Source organism: Bombus pascuorum, chromosome 3, assembly GCF_905332965.1.
Source record: "Bombus pascuorum chromosome 3, iyBomPasc1.1, whole genome shotgun sequence".
Lineage (NCBI taxonomy): Eukaryota > Metazoa > Arthropoda > Insecta > Hymenoptera > Apidae > Bombus > Bombus pascuorum.
Window position 1 is genome coordinate 16954971 of NC_083490.1, and position 17922 is coordinate 16972892.

Consider the following 17922-nt stretch of genomic DNA (forward strand, 5'->3'; position numbering starts at 1 on the left):
AAAAAAACCCTTAATCTCCTCGTTGTGTAAATAAAATTATTGCCTGCATTGTACTATAATTTTTTACTTAATAATTTTGTGATAGGTATTTTAAGCTATGAAATTATTATAAATTCACATAAGAAATTATTATGCAGCAGAAATGAGTACTCAAGTATCCAATTGCCATTAGGATTAAACGAAGAAAACAATATCGACAAGAAAAATTACAAACAAAGATCTAACAAAAGTATTCCAGAAATTTCCTCAACAGCACTGCCAAAAGCGGAATCTCTATTGAGGCAAGCAGAAAACGGTTCCGGGAAAAATCAGTTCATTTGCAATAAAAAATGAAAAAATATGTATAAAAGAGACCGATGCGATAGATTTACTGCGAGCAAGTTCCCTAAGAAGGACCGCAAACATCGAGTGGCCATTGAAACAAAGAGAGCTACCGTACAGAGGCTCGGTTATCAGCAGAAAACATTTTTCCTGGGTGTCGGGAACGATAACGTGGCCAGGCCACGTTCAGCACGAGTGAGAACAGTCGTGAGCGACTACAGGCAGTAGGAATCGTACACAGCTGCTGCCGGCCTGATTGTTCCTCCCGGTAGAACCGGCGATCGGTGTCACTGTGTCGAGCTGTGCTACCGGTGACGTCACTGCTCAACACCGTCAACAGCCATCCCCTCTACGATCCTCGTAACGCTATTCACGACACTTGCTTACTTACGACACTGAATAAGGAACGAACGCCAGAGATTAGCAGCTGGCAGATAATGTTGCAGCGTGTATGCGAAAACCGGCTTTTTCTCGGTCGGACAACGAGCCACGCGGTTTCGTTGTCCCTAAGTGAAGTTCAGCTCCAGTAAAAAGACGTAGATCACCGTAAACGAGATCGAACAATGAGTCAGTTGGCTAAGAGTACAACTACGATCAGTTTAATGCTAGTTTTGGTCAAGTGTCTTGTATAAAGTACAGCCGAAAACTGTGAGTCTTAGTTTTTTATCCGAGGTAGCAAATTTTTCATGCTTTTGAATTCTCTATATTTTGTATACAATTTTCAATAGGTTTTTGAAATTAGTTTTGTAAATTTGAAATTTTAAGTCAAAGGGTAAAGTTCGACACTGAATCATTTGGCTGAGGAAGCAATTATAAGGACTGGAGAATGTGAATTATGAATGTGGTTTATATATTGTGCTGAATCTATGATTAGAGTAGCAACTGAAGATTGGAATAGGGCTTATGTATGGTCTTCTCAACGCAACAATAAAAATTTCAATCACTATTCGAGTTCGCGAATCATTCGACAGTTGTCAGAATTCTATCGGAGATAAAAATTTGAATCCATTCGCGAGCTCCATTTGAACACGCGATCTATTTCAAATAAATCGTGACGTTAAAACGCTGACAATCATGGGTGACGCCAGATCAGTAATTTCTCACTTGGTTCGCGGCCTTAACGCTCTTGTCAGCGGTTCTTCCTACTCTTCATGCGTCATTGTGCACGCATAACGTCACGGCCGCCCGTGGAAATTGACGCCACGGCTTTTGTTCGGATTTTACGAGCTTGGAAACGAAGGACTGCACTGCGATACCGACCTTAAATTTATCAACTGTGTCACGATCATCGTATAAATTCGTAAAATTGAACAGAGAACAATATCCGATGACATGCTCGAGAAGAAAACGTTCTTTCTGTTTCACGGTCTCGGATACGAAAGCTGAGACAAGAGACACGGACGGTTTCGGGGAATGAACTTTCTTTTTGGCCTAATTGGAGAAATTAATCTTTTTTTAAAGTGGAACACTTTATAATAAATATTTTCCTTTCTAAGTGGATCACTATGCGAGTTCCATTATTGGAGTATTATTTATTTTAAGATAATAGGAGAAATTAAATGTTTTCGGAATAGTTGCGATATGAATATATGTATAAGTTACACAACGTATACGTTGCAAGCAATATCTATTTCCGTAAATTGCAAACAATTTTCAGTATACTCTGAATCTGTAAAGACTTCAAGACCAAACAACACTGCACAATATTTCTACAAGTTCAGAGTAAAATACTCAATGTAACAACTGCATTTCGATGATTATAGTATTTCCGTCTTTCTTCTCTTTTAGTGTTCCCCGTTGAAGGAAGGCATGTACCAAAAAGCAGGTCACGCAACGGCGATAACGGTAATCCGTGCAGTCGTGGTGTAACGGCGTTCACGTGGAAAAGCAAACGAAGAAAAGTGTTTTGCTCGCTTACCCGTAGAATCGCGGCAAGACACGATTTATAATGACTGCGAACAGACTAATGACCGCCTGGATTTACCTTCGAGTCATCGTAGCTATTGCGACGACGGCAATTCGGAAATCCCGAGCTAAATTGTCTCTTCTAACCGTAGTAAAATCGTATTAAATTAATCGTCAGACGAAGAGTTCACGGTGAGTTACGAACTTCAATACGTGGAAACTATTTTCTTCGTATAATAGATGCTTAACAGGTGCTTTAAAGATATTTAGATAATTAAACTTCTAAAATTGAAATTGTGTTTGTTTCTAAACCAAAATATTAAAAATATATTAATATATGGAAATGTAACTTCCAATATAACGTGGTATTATATATGTTATATATAGATGCTTAATCTAAATTCTAGTTTTGCTTCGTGTATTTAATCCTAGTTTTTTGTTGTATAGTTTCGCTTAATCTTAAAATGAAAGTACGTTATTAATACTTGCAAGAAAAGTAACGCAACTGATATCTTATTTTGAAAACATTGATTTTTGCAATACCCAACATCTCTGACTTAAACAAATACAAATCTTAAATTAATTTTTGCAATCGCATCAGATAAGCCTTATTAAAAATGTAACAAAACCGATATATGATTACTATCCACTCAACTACCTAAAGCCTGGCTCTATCCCTCTTCACCTCGGATAAAAAATATCAAACAAAGAAAGTTTATCGTTCAACCAGAGCTTACTCATTCATCGACTATGCCGTTATATATGTCGTTGTTCATCGAAACGACCACACAAACCTAAACTCACAGACATCCACGTACATATGCATGTACAAAACCTATTCGCATGCCCACGTACATATATGCATAAGAGAGTACTCGATCCAGTTCGTGGCGCGTTATCGAAAGGCGAGAGTGTCAACGTTCACCCGCGCGAAAGTGAAAATCTGGGGCTGCCGGTCGTAGCACGAGCGAGAGATACTACTACGTTTGTCGACTGTGTCGAGGCGGGCGGGAAAAGGCCGGCCCGCGGCGGTATCTAGGCTGCGACCCGGTTCGCGATATCATTTAGGTCATTGTGTTCAACCGGGTCCAGCAAAACCGGGTAAACGCTGCCCAATGGCGGCGCACGACGCGCCACGCTGATCCTGCTCTCTGGCGCACACCTTTTCGACGCATGTGCGTGTAGTACGGTGTGAAGAAACGCGACTACTATATCGCTCTCTGCTCGCCGGCCGGGCTTCTCTTTATACACGGCGTGCGCGCGCTCGTTATATCACAGGCGACGTTGCGTAAAATGTACGCTGGCACACGCTCGTCTCTTCTGTTACACGGAGAGTATGTGGCCGCCTTTCGCCCCTCTCCTGGCCCCCTTTTAAACCTATCCCCCGTTCCGCCGTGCGTTCTGCCCTCCTACGACTCCACTGCTACCTCCTTGTTCCGTCTCTTTACACGCGCCTTAACCAGCACCGCGTGAACGCGAACACGTTCCGAGCTTCTTGTTCTACGTAGCGAAAGTTTGTTTTCATTTTTAGTCTCCCTCCACCAAAACCGGTGGCCGACCGGCCTGCCATCGCCACCTGACTTTTCATCTGGCGTGCGCGCACATCGATACGCAGAATCATAGCGAACCGTAAGTGACTATGTGGTTGAGAGAACCGAGAATTCGAAAAAATAGGTGGTCTCTATCTTTTACAATTGATTCTCACTTGGAAATCGATAGAATAGTTTAATCAAAAAATCTTTCCCAATTGAGGGAGAACGATATCCGATGATAGATCGATCGCAACGTCCCACGTGTTTCGAAACCTCTATAGATACTCACACGCGAGCGCCTTATTTTATAACAGAAAGATGTAATCAGTATGTTTGTATTGATTATTCAATCAGTGGTCAGATCATCCAACTAATAATTGCCTATTTTATCTCCACTGAGTAAATAATTGAACACGCCTTATCTCGGTTGTAGGAATGACTTATTCAGCTGTCTCGTTAAATCATCCAAGTCCCCATATTCAATAACGTATTTGGTAGTGTATGAAATGGAATCGGTGATACGAAAGACCACCTATCTCCTGCCACATAGATGGAAGCGCGGTATACTGGAAAGTCATAAAGTAGCAAAAAATAAGAACGGCATAACGAGCACGTTCAATCGACGCCTTTATGCGGGAGAATTCTTCCTCCCAATACACGATCGCATTCGTGAGAGCCGACGGGATGTATGTATTGCACGCGCGTTTGCCACAGGGACGAACAGAACACGATACCTTTCCTGTGAATCTCGTGCGCGTGGAACGCAGCACGCGTTCGTGTGCACGATCGGTACCTTCTCGACCTACTTCTCTGAGAAAGGCCCGACCTCGCTTTTCTCTCTGTGCAGCAGATACGCGCCACTTTTCCTCGCGTCCTCGTGCGTCCTATGCAGTATGGCACGCGCATCAACTTTTCGTGCCCTGGCCATTCGCTCGCCAGGGCCAGCACTATCGAACCATGCAATTTCACACTTCTCAATGATGACGAAAATGCGCTATACAAATACAGATGATATTATATTCTACTATTTGAATTTGTTCTTTAAGAATCAAATTAGAATTCAAATTAGAATCAGGATAATTTAATGTTTATTCGATTCGTACATAGATGTCTATTGCTTGATTTAAAATAACGGATTAAAATGATTAGATAATAAAGGTAAATACTACTTTACGACGATCTACATTGTATTATACCACGCACAGTGCTCTTCTTACGCGGTACTATTGACAGAAACTGTTAGAAAGTCTCAGAGGACTTGGGTGATGCATATTCAACCATATATTAGCTCGGCGTGTGCAAGGTTACATTATCGATCATAATTTACGACGCGTGCTGTATTGTTACGTCAGTGCAGCTCGTTTACGGCCAATATTATCAGGTGGGAGCGAAGACGCATAAACTTACACGCGTTATGCCTACGATCAGCTGATTTCATACTTCGTGTCAATTTCGTAACAAGCAAACAATCGTTCCAAGTATCTAAAGAGAAAAAATTCCAGGTGCATCTGAAACGTCAACTTTTACCACAACAATTAAAATGTTATCCATCCAAATAACTCCGGGTGTCGGATTCGAAAATCAAGGACGGCAGTTTGGCACGGATTTCAAGCGGCATGCTGATTTACTTTCACGCGGACAATGAAATTTCGTTCACGGCCAATACGCTGTTTAAATAACAGTAGAGAGTGTCGGCGCATAACGAGGAGCGTGGGCAAAGTAGCAACGATTACTCTGATGGTATTGAAGAACCATGATTCCGGGTAATCATACCGGCACGCGCGTTCTATTTTGCAATTCCATACCGTCACGTCGGCGTGTGCAACTTATTAAAAGTCGACACGTTTTGCGCGTACTACGCGCCCATTTCGAGGGGAACCTTGCGAGCGATCGTACGCGATGCATAAGTATTGCACCGGGTGGCATAGAGTTGTTCTAATATCCAAGGTAATTGTACTCAGACGTGCTAATGTTTGCGACACAGTCGCAATCACCGTAAACCAAATCAGAAGGAGCGTAAGAAAGAGAGGGGGAAAGCAGGTAGAAAGAGATTTGTGTAGTACGCCGGACAGAGAGAAGGCGTTGCATTGTAAACTCTATGACCGACTTTACAAGCGATCGGCTAGGATACAGTGCCTCCAACGGTCGATCGGCGCAACTTACCGCCATGTTGTTTCCAAACCCGAAATCAAGTTCGCACCACTCTTTACAAAGAGAAAGGTAAACGCCGATCGCTACCTCGTCCGAAATTATGACATAACTTTGGTTTCGCTGTGTTTTTTTGTGGAAAGGGAATTCAACGTTCGTAAAAAGAGAATGGAAGTTTTCTTTTTTCTATTTTTCTTTCCACTTAATGATAGATTCTTAACTATTCAGTCCACGTAACAGCTAACAGCATCGATTTTAATCCCAGTTTCGATACTGATCTGCATTTTAGCGCTCTTATGCATATTCGATCTTCGCTGGTGAAACGATGTTAAACAGATGTTCGTTTTCCGTGCCAACCATTCTTAAGATCGACTGTTATTCTGCACTCAGTAATAAATACGAGGCAAGAATATATAGATCCCAAAAGAGTTACATAAATTAAGATAAAGAATCTAAAACGGAGAAGCGAGTACTTTAAAATCTGCTATTATCAAACTAATGATTTCTATTATAAATTTTGTATTCTACCGAACCTTAAGATTATTTTTTTCATTCAAAAATAATTTTTATGAGAAGAATTATAAAATTAATTTATATCACGTATAATTCTGCTACGATTGCAAAGTTATAATGCAGTATGTATCGTTTCCAACTGTCGAATAGGACCTATGGACAGCTACAGCGACGGAGGCCGGCCGGCCGGCCTATGACTATAAGTTAATACTTATGTAGAGTGGCCATCCGTGATCCATCTTGCGTAACCTATTTACCGGCAAAGTGGTACAAGCACGTATGACATAATCCCGTGCAACAGAGCACGCACTGTGCACTTTACATTCCGGTCTGTTCGAATACTATTTTAAATAGCCCATACTGCGATTGTGCGCCTGCGCGACAGCTCAAGCCGGCACGCCGCGCCGCACCAGTGCGCGACGTTTAGCAAATTAAAAATACACGAAGAAAATCAGCCCGTGAAACAAGAAGATACAATTTTACCATTATTATATATCCCATGGAACCTTTCTTTTACGCCCCACTTGTTTATTTTAAACATACTTTTGTTTCCAACATACTTTCGAAACTATGCAACAAGATCTTTGAGAATCTTGGAGAACTTAACTTCATATTCTGATATCGATTATATGGAACTTAACTTTATTCTTAAATCTAACGACTATAGTTTTGTCAGTCTAAATAATGTTTGACACTAAATTCCAACAACTTCACACTCGGTAAGCTATTTTTATAAACTATTTAAAACAACGTACAATTTATGTTTGAGACCAGTATTAGGTATGTAGATCTTAATCGAACCTGCAGAACCTCTCTCGACTAAACTTTAAACAACCAGGATATTCGAAACGTGGCTGATAAAAATACTATATACTCAATCAAACTCTCTTTACGATCAGTTTCCCTCAGTCGAGTTCGTAACCTCGAATCGAACGAGCACGCGACGAAAAGAGGCGAGGTTAGAGAGATCGAGAGAGATTGACCACCTGCTGCTGAGCGTGGCCCGAGCAACTAGAGCAATGAATTATAACCTCGGATCTCATCGAGCTGTCGGCAGCTGCTGGACGGACGTTTCTTCTGTATGGCAGAAAAATTAAAACGTTCTGGATTCCCCGACGCACACAGCGATTGGTAAACGAATATAAGAGAAGAAAAGGAAGAATGCATAGAAACTAACATGCGTATTTCTAAAAGCGTCAGTGGCTGCAAGATAGCACGAACGATCGCGTGGAATGAAGGAAACATCCGCGTGACTACGTCAGACTGCTAGACAAGCCTGTACGCATACCGACATTTGTTTACATCGCGAACGGTTGTTGCGGATGCGCCTTTATGTATGTATGTATATAGAGTCGGGCCAGTTAGGTTTGGTAAGCCTGTGTCGGGATATCTATCTTTGGATCCACGCACGAAGTACGCGCACACACTGGTCATCTCTTACTCAATCGTCTCACGCCTGTGCCGGTGACCAGTGACACCGTTAAACGCGACCATTATTTCGAATGCGCCCCGCAGGTCGGATATTTCCGTGGTGACCGTAGATAGACCCGATGGATCGGACCGTTAACGGCGAAACGCACTCCCGCAGTGGAACGCATTACCACGTATCCAATGTTGTGCTATCTTTTCGTCGCAGTGAAATGCATGCGTCAGTGATTCTCAACTTTCGCCGGTTACGGCTGTTTTGTCATGTTGGTTGAGGAGTGATTATGTTGGACAATTTGACAGAAGAGTGAGCGAGTTTGACGATTGTGACCTCGATAAGAGATACGACGAAATAGCTGCGAGGATTTGTAAAGAGGCGATTTTATTGCGCGATCATGTCGGTTTGGTAAAGTAGTTGGAATCCAGATAGAGAAAGATGTGCTAGAATAATGTTCAAAATATGAACACTATCTTTGAGGTGGATTTTTATATATAAATATGTTTACTGAAAATATAATAAAACTTAGTATAAAAAGTAAATGACCTTCCAAGTTGATACTTTTAGGGATTCACAGCATGTAAATTCCAGGAAGCATTTAGTTAAATACGTAAGATGCATGTTTAATTAATTGCCAATTATTTGTAATAGTACAACTCTGAGCAAGTAAAGCCTTATAAATATTCCGATAAATGTCACATTACGCTAATTTCTTCCTCTTTCTATGAAATTGTAAACGATGATAAAATCTAATATTTCTTAAGGAATGAAAATTTCTAATTAATGAGCAAATCAATTGTTAAATTTTAGAATTCTTTATAGTTCTTTAAATGAATAGTGAGTACAGCCATGGAAAATACTTTGAAAAAATAGGGATTGAACGAAGTTGACGGTCGAGCGCCATGGCTATTGACATATTGTCAGGGCTAACAGAAGGCAGGTCGACCGGTGAGGTGTCGAATCGCGAAGTGGACGTTACGAAACTGCATATGCAAGATGTTTGCTAAAGCAGAGGTACACGATAGTCGGCAGAACGCACGGAAGCTTTAAAATTACCACTTACGCGTACTTGCGCTAACAGATAAACGCCGTCCAGTATTTACCGATTCACGGTTCGGTAAATACTTCGACGTCACTAAAAGTCAGTCATGTACGCTCGCTTATGTGTTGCATGTATAAACAGGTAACGACGTGGGGAAGTACTTACGTCAGAGTACTACATCGGTGGATTAATTATGGCGATTAAAGATTACAGATGATCACGGTGAATTAAGAAAGGCAGGAACACGAAAAACACGCTCTGTTACGTATATCTCATCACGGATACGATGATTAAAAATAATCATAATTGCAATCGAAAAGATTAAGATGAATCTCTGAAGTTTACTACTATCACGTGACGGCGATAATGTGTTCGTTGTAACTAAGACCTGAACGATTTTCATTCAAAATTTATGCTTTCGTTGATGTTAAGGAGTATTATCATAAGAAAAAATTCCCTTTTTTTAAACTTCAGTTCTCTCTTCAATGTAGTAACAATTGCCGTATATGTATGTGCTTCAAATAAAAATAAACGTGTGTTGAAAGGTTATCTATATTTAATCCTATAATGAGTCTCCCCTTATTTAAGTGCTATCGCTTCATATTTTCCATTGTCAGAATTTTTTTGTACGAAACCACCAAGGGATATGTAAATTTTAAAAATTTTGATTTAAAAAATTATTAATTTAATCAAAATTAATTACATAAATAAGCTATAGTACAATAAAATTATCATTTAGTACCCAAACCGAAATAAATTTTCTAGCGTAATTTTGTTTATGAATTCTCTATCATAATATACATACCCTTAAATATATACAAATTTGACAAATAAAAACCAACTATTCCTCGAAGAATTTTAAGTGTCAATCTTCCATTCTAAACATCTACTGGAAACATGTCTTTAGCCTACGTGACATCGTTGTTAGATAAAAACGCGACAATTTGACCATTTGCCACCGCAGTGAGGCAGGCCGATTTTCCGGTGAACTCGTGCAAAACAGACATAACTACATATTGCGGGGCGCAAAAATATCGGAACCGGACACTTCGGTCTGACCAGATCCGGTTTATTTTTTCCCCCGAGTGGAGCATGAGCGCTCGCGAGCGCGCAGCAAAGTTTCCACGAAATGAAACCGTGGTCACGCCTGAGCTACCTAACGGAGGTAGAAAGATATTGCGCTAATGCGTTCCACGTGGGGTCACCGGTAGCCGGTGCACGGGCCAGTACTACCGTACTGGCTTCGCGCATAAAACCGACCTCTCCCGCATCTACGTACATACATACATACGCGCGAAAGAGCCTCGCTGTACGAACAAGCAAGCTAGAGAACGCCAGTGCCTCTCATTACGAATCTAACCGCGCCCACGTAGCGGTATCGAGGCTGCGTATACTTCTCTGCCACGCCTGACCGACCGTAATAGCGCTATCCCTCGTTTTATGGGGTATTTATTACGTTGCGCTCGCTACGCTTTTCTACGAATCTGCAAAAAACTCTTGCGGCTCTCGGCAACTGTATACGCGAGTATACGCGCGTGTGCGCAGCCGCGCGTGCGCGCGGCCACTTCGCGGATTCTATCTGGCCGTAACTCGAGAAAGGCGTGTCGAAAATCGACGGACTGGCATCGGTCTCGTGTATCGTGTGACTCCAATATCGGGCGGCGGATGCGCCTCGAGACGCAGGCATTTCCTTCTGTTAACCCATTCGTTAACCTGTTATTCGTTCGCTGGAAATTATACTCCCCTTCCATCGGTTCCCCTACCCATTTACGATCAGACATTGTTTTACTCTCGAATATTCTCGATCGCCGATCCGCTAGACCGACGACAATCGGAGAAACGAATTCCATTGTGCGTGGCAGTTATGCTTCACAACGCGGCATTCGTGTCCAGATAGAGGTAACGTGTTTGCCTCTTCTAAACCTGTGTCTATCCCGCACAGGGACAAGGGGAGTGAAGTGACCCTGCTCATGCGCGTCGCGTAAATAGGAGAGCCACTGTACAGTCTGCACGCGGAACGAGGTCACGAAAATTAAATTTTCTGATTAACGGCACGCACGCACACACCCACCCAGTAACAGCCGGCTGTCACATCGTCACGTGCCATTCCGTCTTTCCTCTCTTACCTTTTGGTTAATTTCGCCCAGCTGTCAAAGATCTATCGTCTGTACCTTAAGAATAAACGCAACATCGCGGCAATTCGTCATAGTATGTCATTGGTACTGTCGATGGCGTGTTATCGCGCGCGAGAATACGTTTTTCTCGCTCTCTGAAAACATCGCGAACATCGCGTTCGGCGGAACAGCCTGGCTATGCGCATGCGCGCTCGCCGAGTTTGATGCGCGCTAACCTGTGCTCCGATGCAACGAGACCCGGCGGCGGTACGGATGACGTATCAAACCTCGTTATGCCTAACATGCCCCGCCAATGCTTTGTGCGTTTTTTCTTTAAACGTATGTATATACAGCGTATACATGTTTGTAATATATGAGTATGTGATATACAGCAATACACAGCGCTACCGAGTATGAGAAAGGAATGTACTATACATACATGTAAATAAGAGCGAAACTTTGACCTATTCCTCCCTTTCCAATATCAATTCTCATTGAATCAATTTCATATTGAATATAAAATTTGGCAGTTAGTGATAGAAATCTGATAATTATAAACTTAATCTACAAATATAAAATTGTTTAATTCGATCATTCGAAAATAAAATTTACCAAGTTATTGTCACTTCAAAATAAATAAACTACCCGATAAACTTATAGTCAGAGATTACAAGAAAGCGAATTTAAAAGTAACTAGCGTCACATCCGCCATCCGAGAGTTACGCCAATACGCGCTTTGAAAACTCTGGAAAGATGTACTATTTACTTGAAATACGCAAAATTAAACAGAAGAGATAAGAGACGGTAGAACAAAATGGGTATTGCCAAACTCACTCACCTCTTGGCCGTTCGGTACAATTATCACGTCCACTTCGTCGAGATGCTCGCGATGTTGCGTGACCTCTGCGTGAATTTCCCGTCCGTTGTATGTAAGATAGACCTTCTGGCCGGGCACGAGATGTGCGCTGGTGACAGAGCCGAAACCAGGCCCGATCAAATCGCGATCAGAGTATTCGGTGCTGGGACTCGGCGGACGGCCGCCGGGAACGGAATCGAAGCGCACGGAGTAGCGAGTCTTCGGAGTAATGCTAAGGCCTGACTCGGACGCGGCTGACGCCGGCGTTTTTACGGCGTGAATGACGCCACTGTAGTATTTCCCGTCCTCGCCGGGAGCACACACTCTGGTGCCGATTATGCTACGTTTCGCCAGCCTCTTGCCCGTCGACATTATTCGTGATTATCTATGGTTAAACGATCTCGGCTCTCGTTTCGATCACTTCGATAAATCGATTGAAACGTTCGACGAGGATTCTAACACACCGATATACTTCACAACAAAATACCATGTATCGAATCGTTCTTGGAAGTATCTCGCGCGAATTCGCCTCTGGTATAGATCATTTGCACCGCGGTTAAAGACTCACTCTTCGACTACCGTCCGCGAAACTCACGTTAAAAAACGTATGTAGATGCAGTACACGAACCGGAAACAAATTTGGATCACACTAGAGAAGAAATAATGTCACGCGCGACTCAACAGTTCGACACTTTCCATAAGAGATGATCGAAACACGATTGATATATTATGTCTATGATTCGAATGAATATTTGGAAAAACACTCCCGTAAACTAGAACACCAGTTTTACTTGTCGTGTGTAGCTTCCACTCTTTTTTTTTCCTTTCTTTCTTCCTACGTCTCCGAAACTCCGTACTGCGACACGTTGCTTTAGGTCATCGTTCCGTGATAACTTGCCGAGGACAGATTGGGCAGTTTTGCGTGAAATTGCAATCGCGATAGCAAATGCGATCCTAAACCGAGGAAGGACGCGGTGGCCTTCGCGGCCTGAACACAGAACTCAACGTATCAACAAAACGGCGTGCACCGTTGCCTGTATTCGTCACGCCGTCCGCATGTTCGAGGCACTTCGTGATCGATTTGTGATAATACTTTGGAGTACACGCGGTAGATAGCATAATATATGACTGACGCTTGCCGGTGAGTAGAAATCCGGCGCTGTACGGTAACTTGAACGAGCAAGCGGTACACGATTCAATGGTATACGGGCAGGAGTAGGACTCGCAGTACCCGACATGTGACGCACAGCTGAGCGACCGAGGGACTGAGGACAGACTACCAAGCGGCTTTCACTGCGCCGGCCGGCCGCCCGCCCGCCCGGGAAAAACAGCTGATAGATAACAACAAACCCACGTGACCCGGCCTCGAGCACCGATTGGTCGCGCTCGCTGACCTACTTACTCTCATTGGCCGTCCGCCCGGACAACGAGAAGAACGGGAAAAAATCGCAGACTAGAACCCTAGCCAAAGCATTTCGCTCATCAAGACCTTCCACTTTCTCAGCCCTCTCTTCTTTTCGTACGCTTGTACTCGGCGTCCCTTCTGGCGTCCCTCTTTTCTATGCGCAAAGTACGTCGATTACATACAGGCTCATATGAAATCTTACACACCATCGACTTACTTTGTCAAATTAACCTAAAAGTATTCATGAAAATATCGATTTTGCATAGGTTTTATAAACGATAGTTTTGTAATCAGCTGGTACTTAAATACACAAAGCAGTCATTTTGTCATCAGCTGAGAACGCCTGTGACGAAATCGGAGCGAGTGATCAGTCTGCCGATAGCTACAAAGCCTGCGTCAAAGAAGCCTCTCTTCGTAAGATACTCCTACTGCCGCTCGTATACCATACTGTAACATCTTTTTAATGAAATACCTTGAATTTCCTCAAGATTCTTACTTTTTGATAAAGTAATGTTTGTAGGAAAAGAGGAGTTATGCGTTTGATCGCAATAAATATTGTTTTAACAGAGAAAAACTATGTTTATGGTTCAGCTGTCAGTAGAAGGCGGCCATTTTACGTCAGCTGAGAAGCTCGGTGACGACACACATTGAGTGAAATATCTTTCGCATGGCAGTTGAGCGTCAGGGAATGTGTCACAGAGAACCTCACCTACAAAGTTATTTGCAAAGCTTGTCACTGCACCGGAAACAATGTATACTTTATATTTTTTATTTAAAGAACAAATTCATCCTTCCTATCAAATATATAAAACTAATTAAAAACATGTAATTTCGATCCGATAAAAAATTCAATATTTTACAATTATTTCTCTGTTTTTTATACGATATCCTGCCTTGTGATACAGAATTGTCGTATATTCAATATTTAATCGTAACAATGTCAAATTAGTACTTCGTATCAGCTGAGGGCGCTAGTGACGAAACACAGTGGAGTGGATAGTCTGTGAGAGCAGCGATATATTTTGTTGGCCAATTCGTAGTAGCTTTCGCAAACCAGTAGATGACCGTGATTTTTAGTCCATTCCGAGTGATTTTGAGCAGCATTGAGCATCATAGGTACATTGATGAAAAATCGACTTCAGGTAAAAACGTAATTACGCCGATAAATGCAGCATGGTCGGTAAAGGTGAGGCAGCTGCAGTGCCATACCGTATGCTTGTCATGGCGGCATGGAGGACGAGCAATGAAAATGGCCGGAAGATGCAAGGGGCAGTGGGGAGGGATGGTAAGGCCGAATAGAAGGCAGCGGTCCACGCGTTCTCAGCAGCCTATCCTAGATTTATTTCCGTGGATGTTGCGCAATAAACGCTACACTGTTAGCTCACTGAATGCTACCCCTCGTTTAACTTCGAAGAGGTGCCAAGGGCTAGTGAGTAACATGTTAATTGTCATCGGCTGCCATTCTTTTCATCGCATAAAGGAGCGCGATTATGTTCGCTATGTATATGCGCTGTAATGTTATTTCTCGCTGTCAATGTAATGGAGACTTAGTCATCCTTGTATTATATTAATGCACCTCTTTAACGCTATCCACGTTTTGGCGTTCACGTGGAAACGCTTTCCACGCGGGGAATTTCGAATGAAAGAAGGCGTACGGAATTTTTACGGAAGGTTTTTATCGGTTTTCAAGAATCAGTAAATGAAAAAAAAAGAGGTACAACAAGTAGTTTACAGTACGTTTTCACTGTATCGATCATGAGAAAGCAATTCTATAAGAAAAACTAAATCACGTTTTAATTGTGTTTTCAAGTATGTTTCAGACTAAATCTTATTATTTGACATTGCTTGGTTTCATCGTTATTATTTTTTTATTCATACTCAGATATGTCTATTAGTAAACATACATACATCAAACTTACATCTTTATTAAAGCAAAAAGTTATTCAATCTTGATATCTTATTTAAATACATGCATGAATTCCATATGTTTTCACAGGAGAGTATTCTACGGTGTAGACAATAAAATCTGCGTTTTAATCACTGAATTAGCTACATTGCGAATATCAATTTGAAGAAACTTATTGAAGTTATCATTTTAATAACAAGAAATATTTAAAAATTATTTTCTTTATTCCTAACAATAAAATTATAACAAGCTCAAAATTTAAAGGACCATATGATATGAATATTTCTTTTACTGATCACCATCCGTTTCTGATACGCCGTTGTTTCTGCCTATGAACGTATCAGTTAGACTAAAATATGTAATACAAAATGATGAATAATGCCTAATAAATAATATCTTACTTTTCATCGTACTCTTCTTTCACCCTTCGTTTAAGGAATAAAATTTCCGTTTGCTCCAGTTCTCAACATGACGTCGCAAAAAACTTTTCAGTAATAAGGAAAAACATTAGGTAATAAATAATTGTATTCAGCTACTTTTTATTTCAAATTGCCTCGTATGTTTTTCATTGCGGAAAACACATTGTTTCAGTCAAAAAAAATAATGGAAACGGTAAGAAAATCGGAACGATACGATGACGTATCTCGATCGTTAACACATTTATCCACGATATCCATCCAGTCATGTTGCAAGATAAGATTACATTGGTGGGGCAATCACGAGCCGCAAGAAAACGCAATAATCTCTATCAGAAGTGAATTTACTGTACTATTACTTCGAAATTCATTAGTTACGGTATAAGTTTAACGAATTTTCGTGAAATCTATCGTTTACTTTTATTACCATGACCCATGGTATCGCCGTTTATTTAACCATTTCACTTATTTCGATGTTCTCCGCTCTCGGAACGACAGTTTTGACGCAACAATGCTCGTCGTTTTGCGTGTGTGACACTTGGTATGGTTTGGAGCGCGCTTCTTGCGTGGGCCGCCATCTTTACAGTATACATACAGGCGCACCGAACAACGTGCAAGCACTCGACTTATCGGATAATGTGATATCACTTTTAAGTAGCTCCGAGTTAGCGGTATGTTTGAATTTATAAAATCATTTTTCTTTGTTTGTAATTATATGCAACTGAGTATAAATTTTATTGAAGTTAATTCTGATAATAATTTCACTAAAATATTATGAATTTGTGCGCATAGTAAGTGAGAAATTGTTCATTATTTTAGGATGTTGGAATGACGAGATTAAAGTATCTTAATCTTTCTAAGAATGCAATCAGTGAAATCGGTCTAAATGCTTTCGATGCTCTTACGAATTTAACGATCTTGGATCTATCGAAAAATAGGCTCCATGATATTTCGGATGAAGTCTTTGAAAGAAACAGAAATCTACGAATTTTAATACTATCGAAAAATAATTTCAATTCGCATGTACCGAAATTACGATCCTCTTCGTTAATGGTATTAATATATGTATATTTGTGATAAAATTATTATCTTCGATAAAAATTTCATTTTTAATAAGGTGAAGTCAATTTCGATGCAGGAACTAAGTTTGGATTCATGTCAGATTAGTCATTTACCTCCAGACACGTTCAATGGACTCACGCACGTTCGTCGTCTCGATCTTTCAAATAATTTGATGATTCAGATGAGCATCGTCGTCGTGCAAACATTGCATGTTTTGAACAAATTATCATTAGAGGGGTACGATGAACAAAACATATAAAATTAATATATATATATATATATCACATTATTTATTAACATAATTGTTTTGAATAAGAATTTAACTTTTACTCTTAAAACTTCATTACATTTTATTTGTTATCAATAATATTCATTTCTCAACATCTCGAATAATTGACATATCTTACCTTATGTAGATATGTCAGAATTGTTCAAAAAACAAACAAAATTTTCATTTTTTCATTCTTTCCAGAAATCCATGGTCTTGCAATAAAATTATGTTTGAGTTACAAACATATCTCAATACTAAGAGCATCGAATTCGACGAAGTTTGCGGTAAGAAAATAAACGTAAAAAAATTTGAGAAAATGATTAATCTTCCTACAAAATCACGTAGTTATCATCATTTGGCAAATGCAAGTATGCTTTTTGATGAAACTAAATCGGTAACTGAATATAATATATCGAATACAGTGAAGGATAAAAATCTGTCAATATGTGAACAAATGATAAACCAAACGCTAGTTGTCGATTCAGTAGATAAATCTGTAGTATATTGGTTTCTTCTTCTTGGTTTTATACTTGGTATTTCAAGTGGATTATTTATTTCTTATATTTGGTTGTCGAGGATGTGTCTGTGTAACCGGAGATACAGGTATCACGAACAATTTAACGACGAATTAATAACCTCCCAACGACTATCTTTGCTGGATTCGTATTTACAAAGACTCGTAAATAGCGATAGAAGCTTGATAGAATCTTGTCCAAGTACCCCGCCACCCCAATATCGTGATGTTATGCTACGACCTAGCCTCTACCCACCAAGAGTATCGAATTTAAATAACAATAGTACCGGATATGGAGAAATGTATACGTAACTTCAGAAGGTAACTTATTATTGTAGTATGACTGAGAAAAGTAAAAATGCACATCACTACATTATTTATTTAGCATTGAAAATTCAATTTTTGTTACATTACATATTTTTCATAAAATATTTTTTGTATATGTTTGTTGTTATGTATCGTACATTGACGATTAAGTTATTGACCAGTAACTA

At 40.6% G+C, this 17922-nt stretch overlaps 2 protein-coding genes and 1 long non-coding RNA gene across 5 annotated transcripts in view; 2 read left to right on the plus strand and 1 right to left on the minus strand.

Moving 5' to 3' along the window:
• The window catches only part of LOC132905697 (zinc finger protein 395), a 92309-nt gene extending 79157 nt beyond the window's left edge, over window positions 1-13152 (minus strand). Inside the window, exon 1 of one of the 2 annotated variants that reach the window (XM_060957278.1) lies at window positions 11837-13152. In XM_060957278.1, the coding sequence (XP_060813261.1) occupies window positions 11837-12226 (390 nt within the window). In that variant the 5' untranslated portion in view covers window positions 12227-13152. The remainder of the gene's footprint in view (window positions 1-11836) is intronic. The other variant, XM_060957277.1, reaches the window with a different exon arrangement.
• Window positions 7113-9432, plus strand: LOC132905721 (uncharacterized). Its single transcript, XR_009657844.1, has 2 exons — window positions 7113-7550; window positions 7614-9432. It is a non-coding gene; the product is annotated as an uncharacterized LOC132905721 (long non-coding RNA).
• Window positions 13153-13992: 840 nt separating the features above from the next.
• LOC132905700 (leucine-rich repeat and immunoglobulin-like domain-containing nogo receptor-interacting protein 2) lies at window positions 13993-17765 on the plus strand. 2 transcript variants are annotated; one of them, XM_060957287.1, is made up of 5 exons: window positions 13993-15919; window positions 16080-16252; window positions 16401-16634; window positions 16720-16880; window positions 17116-17765. In XM_060957287.1, exons 1-5 carry the CDS (start codon window positions 15724-15726, stop codon window positions 17738-17740), a joined length of 1389 nt encoding a protein of 462 aa, XP_060813270.1. In that variant the 5' UTR covers window positions 13993-15723; the 3' UTR covers window positions 17741-17765. The 2 variants fall into 2 exon arrangements, with proteins under 2 accessions (XP_060813270.1, XP_060813271.1); XM_060957288.1 differs by having other exon boundaries at window positions 13999-16252.
• Window positions 17766-17922: the final 157 nt, after the last annotated feature.